At 39.7% G+C, this 22,597-nt stretch overlaps 1 protein-coding gene across 2 annotated transcripts; it reads right to left on the reverse strand.

Moving 5' to 3' along the window:
- Positions 1 to 3,340: 3,340 nt before the first annotated feature.
- On the reverse strand, positions 3,341 to 22,597 carry mta2 (metastasis associated 1 family, member 2). Of its 2 annotated transcripts, XM_062994070.1 has the most exons (18): positions 22,236 to 22,597; positions 18,013 to 18,080; positions 16,561 to 16,654; positions 14,717 to 14,834; positions 13,618 to 13,681; positions 12,685 to 12,802; positions 12,414 to 12,516; positions 12,094 to 12,193; positions 9,871 to 10,059; positions 9,691 to 9,765; positions 9,540 to 9,598; positions 8,559 to 8,659; positions 8,246 to 8,385; positions 7,908 to 8,136; positions 7,163 to 7,252; positions 6,930 to 7,048; positions 5,303 to 5,445; positions 3,341 to 5,196 (listed from the first exon to the last, which is right to left on the reverse strand). In XM_062994070.1, exons 1-18 carry the CDS (start codon positions 22,261 to 22,263, stop codon positions 5,043 to 5,045), a joined length of 1,992 nt encoding a protein of 663 aa, XP_062850140.1. In that variant the 5' UTR covers positions 22,264 to 22,597; the 3' UTR covers positions 3,341 to 5,042. The 2 variants fall into 2 exon arrangements, with proteins under 2 accessions (XP_062850140.1, XP_062850141.1); XM_062994071.1 differs by lacking the exon at positions 5,303 to 5,445 and having other exon boundaries at positions 5,049 to 5,196.

The following is a 22,597-nucleotide window of genomic DNA, read 5'->3' on the forward strand; positions in this document are numbered from 1 at the left end:
CCAAGATGACAACTGCCTTGCTGAGGAAGCTGAAGGTAAAGGTGATGGACTAAACCCAATTGAGCACCTGTGGCGCATCCTCAAGTGGAAGGTGGAGGAGTTCAAGGTGTCTAACATCCACCAGCTCCGTGATGTCATCATGGAGGAGTGGAAGAGGATTCCAGTAGCAACCTGTGCAGCTCTGGTGAATTCCATGCCCAGGAGGGTTAAGGCAGTGCTGGATAATAATGGTGGTCACACAAAATAATGACACTTCGGGCACAATTTGGACATGTTCACTGTGGGGTGTACTCACTTATGTTGCCAGCCATTTAGACATTAATGGCTGTGTGTTGAGTTATTTTCAGAAGACAGTAAATCTACACTGCTATACAAGTTGTACACTGACTACTCTAAGTTATATCCAAGTTTTATTTCTATAGTGTTGTCCCATAAAAAGATATAATAAAATATTTGCAGAAATGTGAGGGGTGTACTCACTTTTGTGATACACTGTATATATATATGTGTGTGTATGTGTGTGTATATATATATATATATATATACATAAATACATACTCTCACACACACACACATATACAGTATATACATATATATATATATATATGTGCCAGGCTGCCACTTTTGGGCCCTAGAACAAGGCCCTTAATGCTTAATCGCTCAGACAATATAATGTCACAGTACTGTAAGTCACTTTGAATAAAAAGCATCTGCTAAATGCCAAACATGCAAAAGTAAATGTATATATATATATATATATGTGTGTGTGTGTGTGTGTGTGTGTGTGTGTATTTTTCCTGACAAATCCTTCATAAAGCTCAATTACATTTTTCAAAAGTTTTAATATACACTGCCTGGCCAAAAAAAGGTCACACACTGTAATATTTGGTTGGACCGCCTTTAGCTTTGATTACGGCACGCATTCGCTGTGGCATCGTTTCTACAAGCTTCTGCAATGTCACAACATTTATTTCTGTGCAGAGCTGCATTAATTTTTCCCCAAGATCTTGTATTGATGATGGGAGATTTGGACCACTGCGCAAAGTCTTCTCCAGCACATCCCAAAGATTCTCTATGGGGTTCAGGTCTGGACTCTCTGGTGGCCAATCCATGTGTGAAAATGATGTCTCATGCTCCCTGAACCACTCTTTTACAATTTGAGCCCGATGAATCCTGGCATTGTCATCTTGGAATATGACCGTGCCATCAGGGAGGAAAAAATCCATTGATGGAATAACCTGGTGGTTCAGTACATTCAGGTAGTCAGCTGACCTCATTCTTTGGGCACATAACGTTGCTGAACCTAGACCTGACCGACTGCAGCAACCCCAGATCATAGCACTGCCCCCACAGGCTTGTACGGTAGGCACTAGGCATGATGGGTACAGCTGCCTCTCTTCTTACCCTGATGCACCCATCACTCTGGAACAGGGTAAATCTGGACTCATCAGACCACATGACCTTCTTCCATTGCTCCAGAGTCCAATCTTTATGCTCCCTAGCAAATTGAAGCCGTTTTTGCCGGTTAGCCTCACTGACAAGTGGTTTTCTTAAGGCTACACAGCTGTTTAGTCCCAATCCTTTGAGTTCCCTTCACATTGTGCGTGTGGAAATGCTCTTACTTTCACTATTAAACATATCCCTGAGTTCTACTGTTGTTCTACGTTTGATCGCCTATCACGATCATTCAAGATTTTGTTCCGATCACATTCCTTCCTCGAAGATGATGTTTCCCCACTGTCCTTCCACTTTTTAATAATGTGTTGGACAGTTCTTAACCCGATTTTAGTAGTTTCAGCTTAGATGTTTTTTCTGCTTGATGCATGCCAATAATTTGACCCTTCTAAAACAGATTAACATCTTTTCCACGACCACAGGATGTGTCTTTCCACATGGTTGTTTAACAAATGAGAAGCTACTCACTGCATCAGTTGGGGCTACCACTGCCAGGCCCTAGAGCAAGGCCCATAACTCTTAATCGCTCAGACAATATAATGTCACAGTACTGTAAGTCACTTTGGGTAAAAAACGTCTGCTAAATGCAAAAGTATATAAGTATATACTGTATATATATATATATACTTTTGCATTTACTGTCTGTCTGTGTGTGTATATGACCCAAAGGACACCTTACTTCCTTATGAGCTTAACGGACGTTCCATTTAAAACGGCTTCTCAGAAGGCTTTGTAGTATGTCCGAGGGAATTTGTGGCAGTCAGAAAAGCATTTGTATGACTGGGCAGTGATGTTGGTCAAGAAAAGCCACCATTGATGTTCCAGTTCATTCCAAAGATGTTCAGTGGGGTTGAAGTCAGGGCTCTGTGCGGACCACTGGAGTTTCTTCAATCCAAGCTGTTTTGTGCACTGGCATGCTGTAACAGGAAAGGGCCTTCCATAATTCTTCTTATATAATTGTTGTGGCAACACATAAAATAATCGAGCGGTTGTAGCCTAGTGGTTTAGGTACTGGACTAGTAAGCAGAAGGTTACTGGTTCAAACCCCACCACTGCCAGGTTGCCACTGTTGGGCCCTTGAGCAAGGCCCTTAACTCTCAATTGCTTAGACTGTAAGTCACTTTGGATAAAAGCGTCTGCTAAATGCTGAAAATGTAAATGTAAAATGTCCCAATATTCATCCATTAATTCAAAGGCAGGAAACACTCTGGTCAGGTCACCAGTCCATCACAGGGCAAACACACATTCACACCTAGGGACAGACATCAAGGGATGAATGTGTCACCTTTGAACATTATCATCAGTTATGTTATTTACTTCACTCTATTGTCAGGAAACACCATCTCTTTTCTCACCCCTTCTTTTTGTTTGTCATATGAACATTCTGAAATATGTTATCAGTTTAAGTAAACTCAGACATTTTGACCACTAAAAATTATGCAAAGGTTTAAGATTAATAATCATACTTTACCAGTATGTACTCTACTTTTAATAGGCCAACAATTATTCTTTGTAGAATAAAATACAAAAAAAAGTACTCTTTTATAGTGACAATTTACATTTACTAGTTTACATTATGTTTGTGTTAAGAGGTGAAAAGAAAACTGAAATGCACACACAAAAATGCAAAACAATAACAGTGGTCGTCAGTGGGGTCCTTGACATTGTGTTAAGGAGTCTGTGATTTTTTTTCTCTCTGTATCAAAATGTTAAATTCAACTAATAAAAACATTATGTATAATATACTGGGCAGTACACAGATGCACATCATCGAAAACCCTGCAATTTGTGGAACCATTACAGTTCTTTTGTATCACCTTCCATAAGAAAATTTCAGAATGTCCTCATATACAAAGTTCATGTAAAGAAATACATGCAATACAGGTTGTATGACCACAAAGAAAAACAAACCTTTATTATTTTTACTTGTCAAGATGCTTCAAAAGATACACATACATTGGAGTAAAAACAAATAAAAATAAAAAAGGAACGCTTCACATATTAGAAGCTTTCTTAACCCCTACAGCCTCCTTCCCTTTAAATGCACACACCTGCGTTAACCACACACTTTTTCTGAAACACTTGTTTGTGGTTCAGGACACAACCGTGTTGTATCGGCCCTTGACAGCTAAGCTACATATAAAACTGGCATTGCTTCTCAGTGGACAGGTAAACTTTTATTTTTAGAGTGCAGTGCACATTTTACCTTACAACCCCCCCCCTGAACAAATTTTAAAAAAGCCTTTAATTTATGAGAAGCAGAAATTAAATTACAAAAAAGGGTAATGACAAATTCAAATGTCTACAAACTAATAAAGCCATTACTATAAAATCCTCCTCACATCATTCCCCACTCACTTCATTCCTACTGTTCGATTATCTACACTCACTACGTTAGTTTACACACACATCCATTCTGACATTTAACCACTGGAACACATGATCAAATATCTCAGCCTGGACACAAGAAAAATGAACTTGTAATTTTGAAATTTGTAAGGCTTTTTATTTTACACATACCTACAGATTGAAAAAAATGATGCCGAGGTCAAACTGAGACCAACCTTTTAACTGGTAAGAAGACTTTAAAACTTTGTTTTCTGACTTCTGCTCGCCCAGTTCACACCTTTTTACCTTGATCTACACTTGAAATGGTGATAGATTCTATTAAGTCTGTCACCAGGTCTGCACAGAGATCTTTAAAAAACAAAAAACCTCCAATTGCCCTAAACATCAGAGCTGTGTTGGTTTATATTCAATTTCCAAATCAATGTTTTGTTTCGTCACAAACGCTCCATCACACATTGTTGAACAATGAAAACGAAGAGATCATAAATATTAAAAAAAGTCCTAAACTTCACTCTACCAATCCATGGAGCTGAATTATTGGTGACACCACTGGTCAGGCTGGAGTAAAGAGAACCACTCAAAATAAAGAACTTCTAGGCTTCCAATTTTTAAAATGGATTACAGAAAATAGAAGGAGCAGTACATAATGCCTGAACAAAGAAAATTAGGAAGAGACACACGTCAACCCCTCCCCCATGTTTAACCCCACAATCCACATCCAGCATTTAAGGTATCACCCCTGAAAATATTATTTACACAAATGAGAACTGACCTGGAAAAAAAACAGTGTGCTTTATCACCATTATTTCATGTGAAGCATTTCTGATATCAAATTACACAGTTAAAATATTTTCCATTAAAAAGAGGAACATGGGGGAGAAAACACTGAACAATACAAAATATAAAGTCCATAATCTGAACCTAATGTGTGCTGCTGAGTGGCCTATGATGATCAATGTGTCAAGCTAAAAAATGACAGCAGAACAACAGACTATGAACAGGCAAAATTAAGTATAACTAATAGAGAGAGAGGGAGAGAGATAGAGAGAGAGCGAGATAAAGAGAGAGAGAGAGAGAGAGAGAGAGAGAGAGAGAGAGAGAGAGAGAGAGAGAGAGAGAGAGAGGGATTTTGGTGATTGGTTGGAAAAAGGAAGAAAAAGAAAAGGAAGGTAAAACAAAAGGGCAAAGTTGGTTGGCTGTAACGTGCGAGGGGAGGTGACATGGCTTAAGAAAGGTGTTTAGTCCTCCAGCACAATTGGCTCACTGGTGCTTGATGGCAGGATAGGGACAGGAAGTGGCCGTGGCGGCAGAGGAATTTTGACTCTGACAGGAATGTTGGGTTTCCTAGCTGCGCGTCTCATCTCTCCCTGAGAAAGGTGTTTCCTCAGAGCTCTGTGGGGTGGAAAGAAAAGAAAAAAAAAAAGCACATTAATTTTCCATATAAAGCAAGTTAAAGATGCACAGTTGGGCAACAGTGCTTTTTAAAGCTGTACCGCACCTGGTTTCTTTAGTAGCCACAAACACTACAGGGTTGGGAGCATCGGCTTGACTGACTCTCTGCCTCTTTATGACTGACTGAGCAGTTGTCCTCATGCCGCTCATAAACGGTCTCCCATTGGTGGAGAAGGCATGCCCTGCTCCCTGCAGAAAATTAAGAGAATTGGGGTGTGGTTATAAGCTCAGTAGTGCACTGTTTGAAGTTTAAGGGCAGAATCAGCATGTCCAGAAAACATCTGATTTTTTTTTTTTTTTTACAGACTAAGGCCGCTAATGACGAATTGATATGCTGTCCCTAACATGCTATTGTCCATTTCTAACTGCCTTCAAGGGTACTACTTTCTGAAGGAGGAGTTTGTTAAGAGCCGAGGTGGTGCCAGCATTCTCACCCAGAGCAAATATGCGACTGTAACTGTAAACAGTAACACCAAAAAACAGGAAGATGTTTGGTTTACCCCACTGCAATTGTTGGAGCCTTTAATTTTTCCCAATTTTCCTTTCAACCTAGCCGTATTCAATCACCCGACCGCATTCCTCTAATGCTTCTGACCTCTACTCATGACTGAGAAGGCCAGCATCAACACAGGCCCCCTATCTGACACGTGCTGCAGCCGAAAGGAATCATACACATCAACAAGGCTTCATGATTTATGTATTTTAAAAAAACAACAAGAAAAATATACATAGTGAACAGAGCAGTCATGCAGAAGACTAACATGAACAAAAAGCCCATGAGTAGGACTAGTTTAGCATTCGAAATATAAATTATGGGTGTGTTCGAAAACCTAGTGAGCTCTCTACGTAGACAGCATATTACGTCATCCTATGCGCGCTCCCGAGAAGCAGGCCGTTCGAAATCCTAGACGCCTTAATATCCTCACTAGTGAGGTATCTTAAAATTTTACTGCTATTTTGACGAGTGAGCATCCGATGCTGCCTTAGCGGTGGAGGCAATCCCAGCATTCAGTGCAGCACAACTTTTTTCATTTTCAAATGTAAATAAATTATTATAGATTTTTAATTTGTATAAACGTGTATAAAGTGTATTTATTTGCAAATTCGAGCTTGTCAGCGAATTTAACCGTTTTCGGTACACGGAGGGAGATGTTAGTTGACATGCTAGCGCGTTAAACCACCCCATTCCATTGGTTTGAATGGAATGACACTAACTGATGAAATCGCTGTCTGAATAGCACGTTCGTATAATCTGCCTTATAAGTCAATGACTTATTAGAATCCTCTCTACTTAGGCTGATGCCTATGTAGGCAGTAAGACAGCAAGGCAGCTCACTAGGTTTTCGAACACACCCAATATTCACACTAACTAAACTTACTACTATACTGGAGCATGACATGAAACTGCCATATCATTTTGTAGTTACGCACAAATCCATGTGTGCAGATTTTAAGATGCAGTCAGACTCCATACTGACACGAGAACTTTTACATACGCACAGAGAGTGAGTGCACTCTGTACAACTTGTATGTAGCTATGTTTTCAGTTCAAAATCATCAGTTAATTAAAGCATGTAACCCTTATGACCACATTATTGCAGGTCTTCTCAGCTGTCCGATTATTATTATTACACCATTTACATTCAAAGAAATATAGGGGGAAAAAGGCTTACACTATCGAAGGGCCTCTTGCCAAGCAGGGCAGTGGCACTGCGGGGTTGGTTGACCTGGTTACGATTGATGGGGGTTGGGGCACCACGGGGAGCTTTGAGTTTCAGGGGAGCCTGAACAGCTGAGGAACACAAAGACATTAAAGACATTAATTCATACAACACCTATTTCAATCTGAAATACATCATAAAAATACCTCTGGAGGGGTGCACTGCTTAACCCAAATATAACTTACCAAGTTCTTTTACGATGTTGGCGAGAGATGGTCGGGGAATTATGCGGTTCTTCATAGCACTCTTTGATACTTTTGGAAGTCTGATCATACCTGAAAAAGTAAAGAAAACAAGCCTGTGTTTAGAACCGAGAAACTAAAACTCAGATTTTAGTTTGTTTATGCCAGAGAAACAAGAACAGATTGAATAGCTTGATTGTAGTTCTTAAAAGTTTTTCTTTTGACCATGAGCTATTGGGTTGTATCTTCTAATCCAAATCACAGACTGATTAAATGTAAGTTCAGTAAATAACTCATCTCATATATGTCACTTCTAAAAACCTGCTTTATTAAATCAGTATAACTGATGGGGATGTTCAGGTGTTTGCTGTGGCTGTTTGTCCTGTAGCTTCTTCCCTTAAAATGCTGTTTAATAATGATCATTTCTGTGCGTTGTTACTATAGCTTTAGGCACACAAACCTTAGTTTTGTATTTGTGCTTATATAAAACGAGAAGTCGATAAAATTGATTTAGACAATGTTTGACCTGCAGCCAATTTGGTCAAACTCTAAAGAAGTGTTTGACTGCAGTCACACATCAGATTTTGAATCTGACATTACCATGAAAACTGTTGGGTCAACTGCAGTAACGGCAAGACAACTGAACACGATGGAAATGGCTAGAAACAAGCAGAATAGAATACAGCAGTGGTTCCTAATGTGTGTGTGTGTGGGGGCATGTCAAAGACTCGTGATTTATTGCACCTACACTCTGCTTTGACAGCATTGGCGTTAATAGATGCATACGGGCGCCGAGCAGCACGTCGAGACTGGAGGATGTCCTGGCACACTCGGCGGGCAATGCGGGTCAGCTTGGTGGTCTGCAGAATAAAAGTCTGCCTGTTCTTAGCTAGAAGCTTGGCTCTGCCCGCACTGTTGGTAAACGGCGACATTCCCTGCACTTCCTGACGAGTCATGTGGCCTCGTGGGGCTGCATCCTAATCACAGACAGGCAGAAGAAGAGATTGGAATGGGGAGTATTATTTACTTTGGATTGTGCACAAGAACTTTGCAAGATTGCAAACATAAATCTGCCTGTGGACCTACCAGGCCAGTTCTTGTAGCCCCCTCTAGCTGTGTGGGGGTCTTAAGCCCACCATATTTCTTCCAGTAAATCCAGCAGGAGGCACAGAGTCGACACTGCATGTTAGGAGGCCCCCAGGCGTACCACTGCAGGGACTGAGCAGCTGCAGGAAGGAATGAATATAAATTAATATTAATATAAAATGCAAGCAAGGGTAACATTACAAGACAAATCTGTAAAAACTGTAAACAGTGTTTATTACAATGATGTCCTAATGTCTGTAAGTAAGATCTGTAGTAAGGTGTTAGTATATCAGTTGAATGATTCGGTACTTACTGTGGCAGCTTTCACAGCACAGGCCTTTTTGAAGACCTGCAGCACCATTCATGCCAGGCTTGTTACCAGGAGCCATGATCTGGTTAGGGTTGGGTTTGGTGCTAATAAAAAAAATAAGATTCTTCATTTAGTTGTGAAATATAAAGATTAGCAGCAAATGTATCTCATTCTAATTTCACTGTATTCCCCAACTTTATCTCCCAATCTAGTCTCTGCTAACTCCAGACTGTAAATCTGCTACTGCTTGCATAACCCCAGATCTGATCAAGGAAAACCAGATCACCACATTCCCCCTCTGACATGTGTCCAAGATGCGTGGGCTTCTTATCGCCTGCCAGTGTTGGATTCCCGCACGTTGGACCACTGTGTCACCCAAGAGCCCCAAAGGGAGGCAGATTAATGAAACTATTTCAATCAAAAGGCACATTAAATCTGATTAAAAACATAAGACTCCTCAACAAGCGATTCCAGGATGAGCAAACATGGGATCGCCATCTATAATGCAAACCTGGTCCGTGTTTCCCAGTTTACTAGTTGCCGTGCTGTACTTTTCCCACAATAGTATGCAGTTTAGGGTTTTGTGCAACAGTGAGAATCAGTTTCTGTTTGCCAGGTCTGTGCTTCACTTTTGACTATGTCATATATAAACAATTTGTCTCAGTGGCAGTGCTTTGAAAAGGTCTGAGGCAAACTGGATTCAATTTCAATCAGATTGAGCTCAGCAGCAAGCAGTAAAAAACACGAGGCAATGTGGCAAATCTGTGTAGTGGCATCGCCTCAATCCACAGAAAACAATGGCACAGCCAGCAAAAAGGGGTTGTGCTGTGTATCATGTGAATGCAGCCTTACAAACAAGACCAAATTTACATTGTGCAATAACTTTTTACAAGTCAATAAGTAGCAAAAAAGCATTTGTGCTGAATAATAAACAATGTGTCACCTAAATGAAACAAACCTCTTAAAAGTGGCATAGATACTTACTAGGTGGGAATATAAACCTGTTTCAGTTTACTGTCTGCTTCCGCTGCCTTTAGTCTTTTCTGGAAATAACAAAGGAAAAAAGATTAAATACAATGATAACAATGAACATGACTGATTAAAAAAAACAAAATTCAAACAAAAAAAGTCTCACCTGCTGGATATAACGGTCTGTGGTCTTCCACATATAGTAGAATTGAACGACACTGGCTAGCGACTTCCAGGGTAACTGGAAAAATATAAAAAGAAGAATGCATTTTAAGGCATAAACAAAAAGGTCTTTTAGCCCCATATATGCCAGATATGAGCAAACAGATGAACTCAGTGAACTCACAAAGTCCTGACGAATGTCATTAAAGTCTTTTCCATATTTCTCCAAAGCCTCTTCAAACAGCATGGCCTCTGAGGCGCTCCATTCTTCCATTTCGTCACGGCAAAGCACAGGGCCGCCCTGCGGCACCAACGTGGACATGGCCTTAGCCAAGTCATAACCATTCTTCTGCAGTGTGTCCATGGCATGGAACTGAAAAAAGAAAACATGACGGTTACATCCTGCAGGCTCAAACTCTTTCGGTCAGGATTAAAGTCTTGAAAATGTGTTGGCTGATTTTGACTAATCTGTTAAAAGAAACCACTTTAAATTTTTGCCTCCTAAAAGTTGAAGCTTAAAGCTATAGTGTTGAAGATGAGTGTTCCAAAATACGAACTACTGTACCAAATAGTACAATAGTTTAGTAACAACATGTATAGGTGTTTGAGTGGCGCAGCCATTTATTATTCTATCCTACTAATAGTGTTTGTTTGTTTGTTTATTAGGATTTTAACATCATGTTTGACACTCTTTGGTTATTCATGACAGGACAGGTAGTTACTCGTTACACAAGATTCATCAGTTCACAAGTTTATATCAAACAGTCATGGACAATTTTGTATCTCCAATTCACCTCACTTGCATGTCTTTGGACTGTGGGAGGAAACCGGAGCACTCTGAGGAAATCCACGCAGACACGGGGAGAACATGCAAACTCCACACAGAAAGGACCCAGACCGCCCCACCTGGGGATCAAACCCAGGACCTTCTTGCTGTGAGGCGACAGCGCTACCCACTTAGCCACCGTGCCGCCCCCACTAATAGTGTAGCCCGAAATTGAAACCTGGATCTCAGCCTAGCTATTGGTCAACCAGGCAGCTACACAGTTAGAACGGCTATGTCTGAGGGTGGATGGCCAAGGCCCAGCAATGGACCGGCAGCCAGTCCAGGATATTCTTGCAATACAATGGCTTCAGACTGTACTCTAGAATTAGATTATTATGGAAAAGTAAAAAAAAAAAAAAAAAAAAAAAAAAAAAAAAAAAAAAAACAATGGAGCCAAAGTGCATGCTGCTATTCACAAAAAAGGATGCAAAATAAATGTAATTAAAACACATCATAGGAAAGATGGTCAAAAAAGTATATTCCTGAAACACTACTTGAAGTTTAAGATGTTTTGCAAGTTTAAGATGTTTTGCAGGTGTTGTGGATTAAACTCAGTAGGCATGATGGGGGGGCGATCTCCAGTGCTTAAAGCCAGATTTTGTTGTCACTTGCTCCAGATGCTAAATAAAGAAGTGCAACAGGCCTTACAAGACTAGGTGCAGACTAATATGAGCACATGCTTTGTTATATTAGGGAGCAACAGAGAAGATTACATATGTTTCAATTATTTATTTATTTATTTATTAGGATTTTAACATCATGTTTTACACACTTTGGTTACATTCATGACAGAAACAGTAGTTACTCATTGCACAAGATTTATCAGTTCACAAGTTTAATATCAAACACAGCCAAAATTTTGTATCTCCAAATCACCTGACCGCATGTCTTTGGACTGTCGGAGGAAACCCACCCAAACACGGGGAGAACATGCAAACTCCACACAGAAAGGACCCGGACTGCCCCACCTGGGGATAGAACCCAGGACCTTCTTGCTGTGCCACTGAGCCACCCCATGTGTTACAATTAGTGGCCAACAAAATGGCACAATCTGCCATAAACCTCAATAGGAGTTAATGTATTAATGTATTTTAACTTAACAGGTCAGGTCCATCTAGGCCGCTTCAAGTCCACCTAGGCAGGAATGAGGTCAGTTCTGCCTTCAGTAATAAATGTGTTAATTTACTCAGCCGGAGTGTTGTATAACAGTTCTCTCCAGATGTGTGCTACTCTTGAATCAGATATCTGACTTCAAATAGACACATTTATTTTTGTTCTAAAGTAAACTAAATGTAATTTTATGTAAGTAATACTAAATCACATGGGTGATGGCATACAACAAACTGGAGCCAGCAGCGCCAAAGTTAAATGTCTATTTTCTTTTTGAATGTTGGTAAATGGTTTCAAGGCTTTGGTTTGCCATCCTGCACATTACAGAGCAACAGAGAAATATAGTATGGGAGAATAAATAAAAAATTGTTTACAGGCATTTTAAATTATAGTATGTAAATTATAGTATATAGTATAATAACACCTGGTAATTGTGCAGATGTGGATGTGTATGAGTGTGTGTCCTCTTACCAGTGTAATGTCTCTAGATGCAGCTGCTGCACTCATGTGTAAGCTGGGCTGGCGGATGGAGCTGCTGCAGTCTAGTGCCCGGGCGAATGTTCCTACAGCCCTGCAAGTAACACAGTAAAAATTAAAATTACAGCAATCTAGCATCTGCCATGAAGTTTTTTCTTAAGAATTCTTGACACCCTCTCTTCATATGATGAAAACTGTTGGTGTGGTTAATTAATCAAGCCTCAAACCAAGCAACAATGACAATGTTTGAAGCAAAACACGTGTAATGATTATTTGTAAAAGAGCAAATAGCAGCAAGATGTAATCAGTCTTACCGGGCCACCACCAGAAACTGATCTATCTGTGAGTCCTTCAGCTGATTATCTGGATCCCACACATTGGTCTCCAGCTTCTCTTGTATTCGACTGTCTGATTCCCCTGAAATAAGAGAGAAATTGTTATTCACTTTCTTAACTGGTAAGATCAATTATAAGTCTTGTTTAACCTGAAATCACTTAGAAATGAAAGAAGATGTTGATTGGAAATGTTGCTGTAATTGCAATAATACAGCAAGTTAACCACTCCTCTAGATGCTTCACAACTCACCTTCAGCCAGTTTATCTGGGATATCAGCCTGGTACTTGGAGCCTACTCTGATCTCGCCCTGGTCAGCCAGCAGCGTCTTTTGAACCGGGTCAAACACCAACGAATAGAAAAAGCAGTCCTGCAAAGCACAAAACCAGACATAAATCCAGACATAAGTTTTGGCAGTTTCTTTTAACCAATAGTCATTAGTTGATAATTGACCAACCTTATAGTGTCCCATTAAAACTAACATCACAAAGGTTCATATGAATAAATCTTTACACCTTTTTGACAGGAACACTAGTTACACGTTACAGAAGATTCTTCAGTTCACAAGTTTAACGTCAAACACAGTCATGGACAATTTCGTATACATCCAATTCACCTCACATGCATGTCTCTGGAATGTGAGAGGAAACCCATGCAGACACGAGGAGAACATGCAAACTCCACACAGAAAGGACCCAGACCGCCCCACCTGGGGATCGAACCCAGGACCTTCTGGCTGTGAGGCGACAGAGCTAACCACTAAGCCACCGTGCTGCCTGGTTGGTGAATTTTAAATCAACAGATTTAGAGTTCAACAGTGAACTCTCACTAAGTTTCAATCAAAAATAAATGTATGTAACCTTTTTAACTAACAGCATTAACTGAACCGATCACAGAATTGCTGGTTATTGGTTAATCATTAACATCCCTAGCATCAGCACTTGAAATGAAGAAGGAAACCTAATTACTATGCATAAAGGCCCTCTAGCAGTGACAACAAAACTAGCCTGTAGTGATAAATAGGTGGGTCTTTTCATTTAAAAAGGTTAAGGATTTTTGGTGCATAGGAAGATGTGCATACATGCTGTTTGTCATAATGATGATAAAATTCTCACCATATTAAAGTTTCTTAAGATTTAAACTGATGTAAAGATCTGCAGTACACAGAAAAAGAAGAAATCTTACCTCTCGCTCTAGGTAACCCGTTAAAACATCAGTCTCGTTCAGCAGGGTGACGTTGCATTTCCCTCTAAGAACAGAACAAAACAAAAAAAGCTCAGGGCAACAAACTTCAAAAACACTCAAGACATTATATTATACAGTACGTAGGGGTTGATGGGCACTACTACGGCACTTCAAAAAAAGCTTGTCTGAAACAGACGTGTTGGAAATATCCACCAACTTTCACAATGATTGGAAGAAAAAGGCAAAAATGCAGAAATAGAATAATATTAAAAGCATCTTCACTGTCCAATCAAGTCATATTCGCATAACCAACTGTATCTCCTCTACTGCTGCAGACCCGTACTCTGACCAAGGAGGGCTGTACCTACACTGTACATACACTCACTCAAACACATGTGCAGTAGCAAACTGCCTTTTCTCTTGCATCAGTATCGCGTATGGAGAGTCACACACTGCTCTCCATTATTCACCAAGTCTGTGCAGGCACCATTGACCAGCCAGCAGAGTAATTCCAGCAGCAATGAGGAATCCCCTACACCCAACCTAAGGAAATCACGTCAGTGCTTGAGATCTCAGGAGTGGTAGGCTAGCGTGATTTACCGCTGCGTCAACTGAGAATTAGCATATTTGAGCTGGGTCCTAATGTGCACTCACAAGCAGGAAATCAGTACATGGGTAATAATTGCGTTATTAGGAACTAGTAAAGTTTAACTTGCCAATAGATAAAATAAATGTTATGCTTTTAACCTTTTGGCAACAGTTACCAGTTCTTTCCATTACAGTTTCATCACTCCTTAAGAATAAAAAAAAAAAAAAAAAAAAAACGCAAAATATGACAATATCACTGACCGAACACTGCCCTTTATTTGGTACGCTGTTGCATTGTTTGATCGGACAACTCCATATGCATCTCACTAATTACCACTGCCTGTTGACTAACCTTGTCTGATAAAGCTAAAAACCTTTAACATTTCCACCCACTTTTACACACGTACAGCAGCTTAAGCAACCCTGCACAATGCTCAAACTGATTAAAAACAGTGCTGGATAACATAAAGAAACAACTTTGCTGCTTCTGGCATGTGTGCAAGTTGCTCACCGTATGTGTGTGGCAGGAAGAGACTCAAACTGTCGGGATAGGAACAGCTCTCTGTGTTTAAGCTGGTGTTTCTGCTGCTCACCAATTGATGGCTGTTTGGACTCCTCCTCAAAGTCTCCTATTAAAAAAAGAAATAAAAAATACAAACATGCATGAGTGTTTAAACCTGCTGCACGTTTTTTTTTTCTTTCTCAAAGCAATAGTATTAAAATAGGATTCAATCCCGCCATTCATTCATTCACCACCACTTAATCCTGGTCATGGTCACGGTGGGTCTGATTAGTTGAAAGACGACACACTGGGCAGGTCGCAGGGCACACATTCACACTCAATTTTAGTCGCTCTAATTGACCTGAGTGCATTTGGATTTGTGGAAGAAAACCGGAGCACTTGGAATAAACCCATATGGAAACAGGGAGAACATGTGAACACACAGAAAGGACCCTGGGCACCAGGCCGCCGAGACCCTTCTTGCAGTGGGGAGAGCCAGCATGCCACCCACTTTCACCATATAGTTGTATTACATTTTAAAACAAACACACCTGCAGAATACAGAACATATACAGTATTTGGCTACTATTTAAAAACAAACTGTAAATATTTCAATATGGAAATACGTCAGAAAACGGATGCATAGTAATTACTTATTATCTAAAAATAAATGTTTTGTTATTTCATATCGAAACACTTTAAATAGATTTATTTGTTGGACTTAATTACCCTGTAGAGAAAAAATTCTAACCCAAAATATAATGACTGAATGATTTGAGCGAGGTAAAACCTGACAGGAGTTTGTGCAGGATGCAGCAAACCAAAAAATATATATCCCTGGCAGAAAGTGGGCTGGATCTCAAACCACACCCCATTCCATTAAACAAGCCTGCCCGCTTTTCCAGAGTCCCCGCCCTTTATTTCTTGGCAGACAGGCCCCTGGCAAGTTTCCTGGGAAGCCCTGTTTACCAAACCTGATTTGCCCATCTTCCACCAAATATCACCCCCCACCCCCCAAACACACACACACACACACACACACACACACACACACACACACGCACACACACACACACAAAAAGTAAAAATAAATACAACGCCACGTATGTTTAGGACACACGTGTGCCCTTGTTCAATGCAGATGTGTGAGACCATTAAGTCTGGCTCAACCTTTACTGTGCCAGCAAGGGTCATGAAGGCTCTTTTGTTCTGAGTGCGAGGGGCCGTAACCGCACTACGGCAGACAACTCACTAGAGCCTAGACAGCGTGAGTGATTTTTTTTTTCCTTTAGGCTAGTGGGGGTGGTGTCTAAAAACAATTAAAAAAAAGGAGGGAGGTCTAGATCTTATAACATCGGCATAACGCTGCATAAAAGAGACCTGCCGGAATAAGGCCAATGAAACTGAAAACTGAATCCTACAAATACTTTGTAGCACACAGTAGTGAAATTCTGAGCAATGCTCGAAGGTACTTAAAATGGCAAAGAAAAAGATGCTCGTCGTGTTAACACTACTAGCTCAATTCTAAATTTCCTGATAAATGTACTGCACTCTAAATGGATAGAAACGATTATGTGTGGCTTGGTTCAGTGCACAGAGCTCCCACCCCTTGCAATTATGCCATGCTTCAGGGGATACGGTGTATATTTAAGTACAAAAACCATGCTTCCACTGGTGTCCTGCCAAGAGGAACATGTACATACTGTTTTATGCTCAAATGTTGCACTTTGTGCTAATAGTGCCGTCATGGCTTGAGACTGTATTGGCAGATGTGCACTGCTATTTTAGGACTAGTTTTATAGTCCCAGACAAAAAAAGATGGAATAAACAGAAGAGGAATGCTGGCAACTTACTGGCATTGCTGTCGGCCAAAGTGTTGAGATTGCTAGATATATCTCTCCTCCTGAATAGACACACCACCTTGGCTTCTACGTTTCCATTGGCCGTCTGTAGGAGAATCATCACAGTAAAAAATGTCAAAGCTCTACAATTTTCCTAAACTAATTTAGTTTCCTAAACTAACAGGGCAGTGATAGCTCAGTGGTTTAGGTACTGGACTAGTACATAGAAGGTTGCCGGTTCAAGCCCCACCACCACCAAGTTGCCACTGTTGGGTCCCTGAGCAAGGCCCTTAACCCTCAATCGCTCATCGTGTTTAGCTCATTGTGTAAGTCGCTTTGGATAAAAGCGTCTGCTAAATGCTGAAAATGTAAATGTAATCTAGCTATACCCCATGTTTTTGTTGTGTAAATGATATAAAATAAGCAATAATTGTATTACAGTATGCAAAATTCTTAAAATGCACCATATTTTCTCTTTTTTTTTTGCCTTAATTTTATGTTTTGGCAAGCTAAACAAACTCACCACAATTACACTGCTTAAAAAATTACAATGTGTGATTTAAGTTAAACACTTATCGATATAAATTGTGTAATTTGATAAGAACAAAATGATGTGACTACAGTCAATGAAACCAAACCACAACACATTAAAACCTGGATTCAAAATCCCACCAGCAATAACAGTTAAAAAAAAAAAAAAACATACATCTGGGCGTGCTCCTGACGAGACAGCAAAAGGTGCCCTGAAGGATCTCCTCCAAGACCTGGAACAGGGCATCAGCACCTGGCCAGTCTATAGTGTACTTAGCAGCATCGGCTGTACTGATACATAACTTCCCTGAGGTTCTCAATGGTTTCAGGTCTGGGGAAAACTGGGGGCCAATCAGTGGCATCAATGCTTTTGTCATCAAGGAACTGCTTACACACTCTGGCCACATGAGGCAGCCCACTGCACCAGCATAAGGTCTGACAACGACTCATAAAATTTCATCTCTGTATCTAACAGCAGTTTGGGTACAGTTGGCTATTCTGTGGAGGTTTGTGCGACCCTCCAGGGATATACTGCACCAGACCATCAGTGGCATGCTGACTTGGTGTTATGCTAAGAAGATTTAAGTGTTCCCATCATTTTTTGAGCAGTGTAATAAACAGCCACTGTTTTTCATTGAAATAACATTAGTTCTTTTTAGTCTGTTTTATAGTAAGTTATGAAACTGCATTGCACATTTTGAACATTGGGTGAGATGAAATTTTTTAATAATAATGGTTTGTATACAAAAGTATGGTTAATATTAAACTGTGATGGATAGAAAATGCTTTTTTTTTTGTTAATGTTTAACTGTTTAATTTTCATTTTTATTTGCGTCTAAATTTAGGGATACAGTTCTGCAATACCTGAACACAGTTTCTTGTGTAACCATAAGCCATATTAAATACCTCCTGGTTATAGTAACCAAAACCCACCTTGTTAAGTTCTTCAATTCTGCGGATCAGGTATGGATTGCTGGATGAGTTCTCAAAGTACACGTAATCTATAAGAGAGAAAACAACGTCAGGAGAAAACATGAGCACTTTGAGCACAAAGCTCCCTATAGTTTGAGCACGAGTACAAACAAATTATAATTAAAGATGCCATGTGGCATTTCATCTGTATAATGGTAGAAGCATTAAATTGGTTTTAAGATTTCCCCAAAGCATGAAAAACACACAAATGTCCCAGTAATTAAACTGATTTTAAAAGCCTCAGTAAAGTTGTTAAGGAAAATTATAGCTCTATAGAAGTTAGAGTAACAGACCAACAATTAAAAGCCACTAGGCTGGGCATACAGGTGAAACAGCAGTCTTTTATTTAACTGTCCCTGTCCAAGGGAGGAAAGGCACTTCTACTATCTGGTCAATGCACCAGCAAAAGCAACAGAAAATAATTGAATATAACATTTTCCCTTGTACAAACACAAGAATCCCATATAATTAATGATCACAGACATTACCCTTTCAGCTTAGTTTACTAAAAGTAGTCATGATAAAAGCCCTGTATGGGCATTCTGTTTTAGATGCTTAACAAGATTTTTAGGGTTGAACACCATTCCTAAGCAACAATCAGAAAAGCAATCTAACGCTGATGCAACACTCCAAGTCCATTCTCAATCTGGCAAGTGTCCACCCAGATGACACAATGCAAGAATAGCAGATATATGATTTATAACCAGTAATGCTAATTAAATCAAAACCCTTTAATGTAAAGAGAGGTTGCATTCACTTAATTCATTCACTGCTCTCCTCGCAAAAGCCTTATCATAGTCAATCACAGGGGGTCCAGAACCAGAAACACCAAAGTCCAGGTCTTGAGGTCAGTATATTAAACCACTTTTAGATCTTTAGAACAGACAGCATTAATTAAACAATGAATTCTTTGTCAGTTCAAACACAACCTGTTAACCATTAACATTTCTACTAACATTTAAAACCAGGAACGTCTTTGTTTTAGCATTTTTATGCTCAGGGTTTGTTATTGAATATGAGTATACTGTACAAAAGAATTATATTGTGAAACTTTTAGGTAGGTATCACAGCTTTGCAATGGCCCAAGCCTTAGTCTCAGGTATTGATCTGAAGTAAAAAAGATTAGTGTAAAATGACTGATTTTGTTTTCTGAAATCTGTTTCCTGCAGTTCATGTTTTAAGCATTGTAGAAATCACAGATCTACTTTTGCTTGATTTAATTCCAATCTAGCGTCAGACTGCTAGCTCTGGGTAGAAAACAAAACAAGCCTAGCTGGGCATCTACACAGACATGACTGGCTATGTCTGAGGGAGGTGGCCAAAGACCTTTAATGGATTTGGATAAAGTGGTTGATGAAAATGACATGTTAATGTGTTACTATACATGTTAACAAGTGTAGTAACCATTTAATATTAAGATAGCTTATTTACAGAGAAACATGTTAAAACAATGGTCTTGGTAGAAACATGTGCCTCACTACTACTGACTAAGGTTAAAAAAGACAGACACAAATCAATCCTTTAATAACACTGAGGCACAAATTCAGCAACTTTTTTGGGAATTGCCACAGGTTGGCTGTACAGGTTTTACACTTTCAGTGGCCTAAAAGTGTACGGAAATACAGCAGATTAGAAGATAAATTGTACTGTTTGCCTGAAGAACAGTAAAATTTCTATTTACATCAGGATTTTTATCTACAGTAAGCCAAAGGAAGCCTTTAACCACCAATGTTTACTGTTGATGGATAAGTACAATGATAGATTTATAACCATTAATTACAACCAAGGACTTAGTAATCTCTTGTAATGTCAAATATAGAATTCATACTAAATGCCCAAAGAGTGGATTGACAAACATCGAAGTGGGGCAGTTTTCAAAGGCTAAATAATCACTGGATTTAAGAATGATTTAATCCATAAGACATACTGCAACATAGATCTCCAACTTCAAGGAAGATTTATTTTTAAAGAATAATTTACAGAATAAATATGTTCTGTATTCAAAGGTTGGCACCACTAATTATTCTACATAAAATATCTCATTGGTTAATTCGAACCCTAACACAACTTATTAGCTACAGTAGGTTTTTTTTAAATGTTTTAAGACAATAAGTGCACTCAAGTGACATAATAATAAAGCACACAAGCAGGGGCGCACTCAATCTAGCACAGCAGACGCAAGCATTATTTAGGAGACTTAGCAGGTCAATCGGCTAGACTGTGAAGTTCAGCCAGGAGACAGACTTGAAATCTGAGCTACAGTGCCCTATCACTGGTCATTGAAGAACATATACAGGGATAAAGTTAGGAGTTTTGGTTTAACTTTATTAAATAAGAGGTGAAATTAAGCCTGGAGTATACGTATAGGTGATAAGAAAACATTGAAGAGACAAAATTTGGGCCTGAATTATTCAAGCCACATAAATAAACAGCTAGTTGGTTCACTTGATATTATACAGTCCATAAAACCCCTTACAACTCTATAAACTACAAAAGGATTTTAATATTAGACAAACCATCATAGAACCCATTATCATCTCACACGTCAGAGGGTGTTGCACAGTATCATGAATAGATTATGGAAGATTATATATTTTAAAAAAATTTTTTTAAATTGGACAGACACTGTACATGTCTGAATTAACACCTTTACCATCAATTCTTTTGTACATTAAAAGTAACTAAGCAGCACAAAGGCAAAGTAGATAATGCTGCACAACTCCTGGAACAGAGATTTAACTCAAACTTTGTTAACCATCTGTAAGGTGTTTTGAATGTTCACCTGAGTATCCTTCTCTGTTGTCTATCAAACATTTCAGTCGTCGGACTGCGTACTGCATTTAGGTGCTTATTAGAGGCAGTGATAGCTCAGTGGTTAAGGTACTGGACTAGTAAACAGAAGGTTGCCGGTTCAAGCCCCGCCACCACCAAGTTGCCACTGTTGGGTCCCTAACCCTCAATTGCTCATTGTGTTCAGCTCATTGTGTAAGTCGCTTTGGATAAAAGCGTCTGCTAAATGCTGAAAATGTAAATGTAATTAACAAAGCCCTATAGCACCCTGTCCAAGGTATTCTGAGGATAAGCTCTAACTAGGATAAAGTGGCGGCTGAAGCTAAATAAGTGACTTGGTACCACATCACATCAGAACTGAATTTCCCAGACAGAACACATATTATCCACATGAACAAGGGGCTCAAACATGCATCTATTGCGGCTTTAAATTTGCGTAACTTAATCTGAAAAAGACATAAACAGCAGTTAGTCCATGGTAAATCTGTCTGATTAAGATCTGTGTTGTGTCAAGTTAACAACATAGGACCCTCTTGAAAAGAGCCAGATTAACTACCCTGAGAAAATCAGCATCATTATTGCAGCCTGAGCTTTGGTGTCAATATCATAAATACATTGAGAAAATAGAATAAGGGCATTCTTATTAAGGCAGGTAAATGATTAAGGAAGAGAATAACAGTGCAGCATGGCATGAATCAGGTGACATGTGTTGTATAAATTATCCATAGACAGTCAAGCACAAAATTGAACCTCATTCATTCAGATGGAGACTGTCAGCATCACTTCTACAGACTACATGCTATGATATAGAACAGTATGTGTGTGTTTGTATAGCTTTTCGTGCATGTATCTTGAGGCTTGGTCACATCTGCAACGTTATCTGAACTATACACACACCACCAGTTATGTACAGAGTACAGGTTAAGCAGAACTTGTCCAGTAGTGTTCCTGTTGGTTGTAGAGTAACTTTCAGCTAAATTTGACAAAACACGATATGGTAAAGAGGTGAAAGTACTACACCACCAGCGTACCAGACAGCATGTCCAATGTTAACCACTCAGAATTACTACTTAGTGCGCATGCATTAGTGTGCTGTTTGAAAAGTCGTCTTGTGTATATCCCTCAACTTTAGTACTGTAGTTTTTGTTACTTTTTACTCTAGCATTCCAGTTTTGTCGAACTGCAAGTTAGCTATGTGAGCTAACGTAGCTGGTTAACGCAAAGAAAGGCGGAAATCAAAAATGCTAGCTCGCTAATCAAATGAGAGAACGCGCTAGCGGGCTAGTTAGCATGCGGGCTAACGAATCCGCCAGCTAACTATTAATGAGACTGGCTCGACTAGCCGCGTTAGCTGTCGAAATACAAGCACAATTGCACATTTTTAAATCACTCACCTCCTACACGGTACATGTTTGCCGCCATACTCTGCCCCCCCTCACTAAAAGAGAAAAGGGGTCCCCCTATATGAGGAATATGTGACGGCTGGGATTCGACGCAGCTGCAGGTATTGTCTGTACTCCGCTGAGAGGAAACAAAGCCGGTCCGGCTCCTGAGCAGTGGCGCCGAGCAAAAGTTTCAACTTTCCGTTCCAATTCTTCTCCGGCTCGTTTAACACGCGTCTTTTATCCTCCCTGCAATAATGAAGTCCATCCAAAAGTCCCGAGCACTCAGGCATTCACCCGCACCCGCACACAATCCTCCATAACCCTTCTGTGCGTGTCTCACTCCACTCTTCCTCTCATCCTCCTCTCCTGCT

This window comes from Trichomycterus rosablanca, chromosome 4 (genome assembly GCF_030014385.1).
Source record: "Trichomycterus rosablanca isolate fTriRos1 chromosome 4, fTriRos1.hap1, whole genome shotgun sequence".
In the NCBI taxonomy this organism is placed as follows: Eukaryota; Metazoa; Chordata; class Actinopteri; order Siluriformes; family Trichomycteridae; genus Trichomycterus; species Trichomycterus rosablanca.

Bases quoted from the DNA above. Each gene is read 5' to 3' on its own strand.
- mta2 (XM_062994070.1), bottom strand. From the start codon at position 22,263: ATGGCGGCAAACATGTACCGTGTAGGAG. The intron at 13,682-14,716 runs GTGAGCAACTTG...TTCTGTTCTTAG, and splicing joins CTTCCTGCCACACACATACG to AGGGAAATGCAACGTCACCC. The intron at 9,599-9,690 runs GTGAGACTTTTT...TGTTATTTCCAG, and splicing joins CAGACCGTTATATCCAGCAG to AAAAGACTAAAGGCAGCGGA.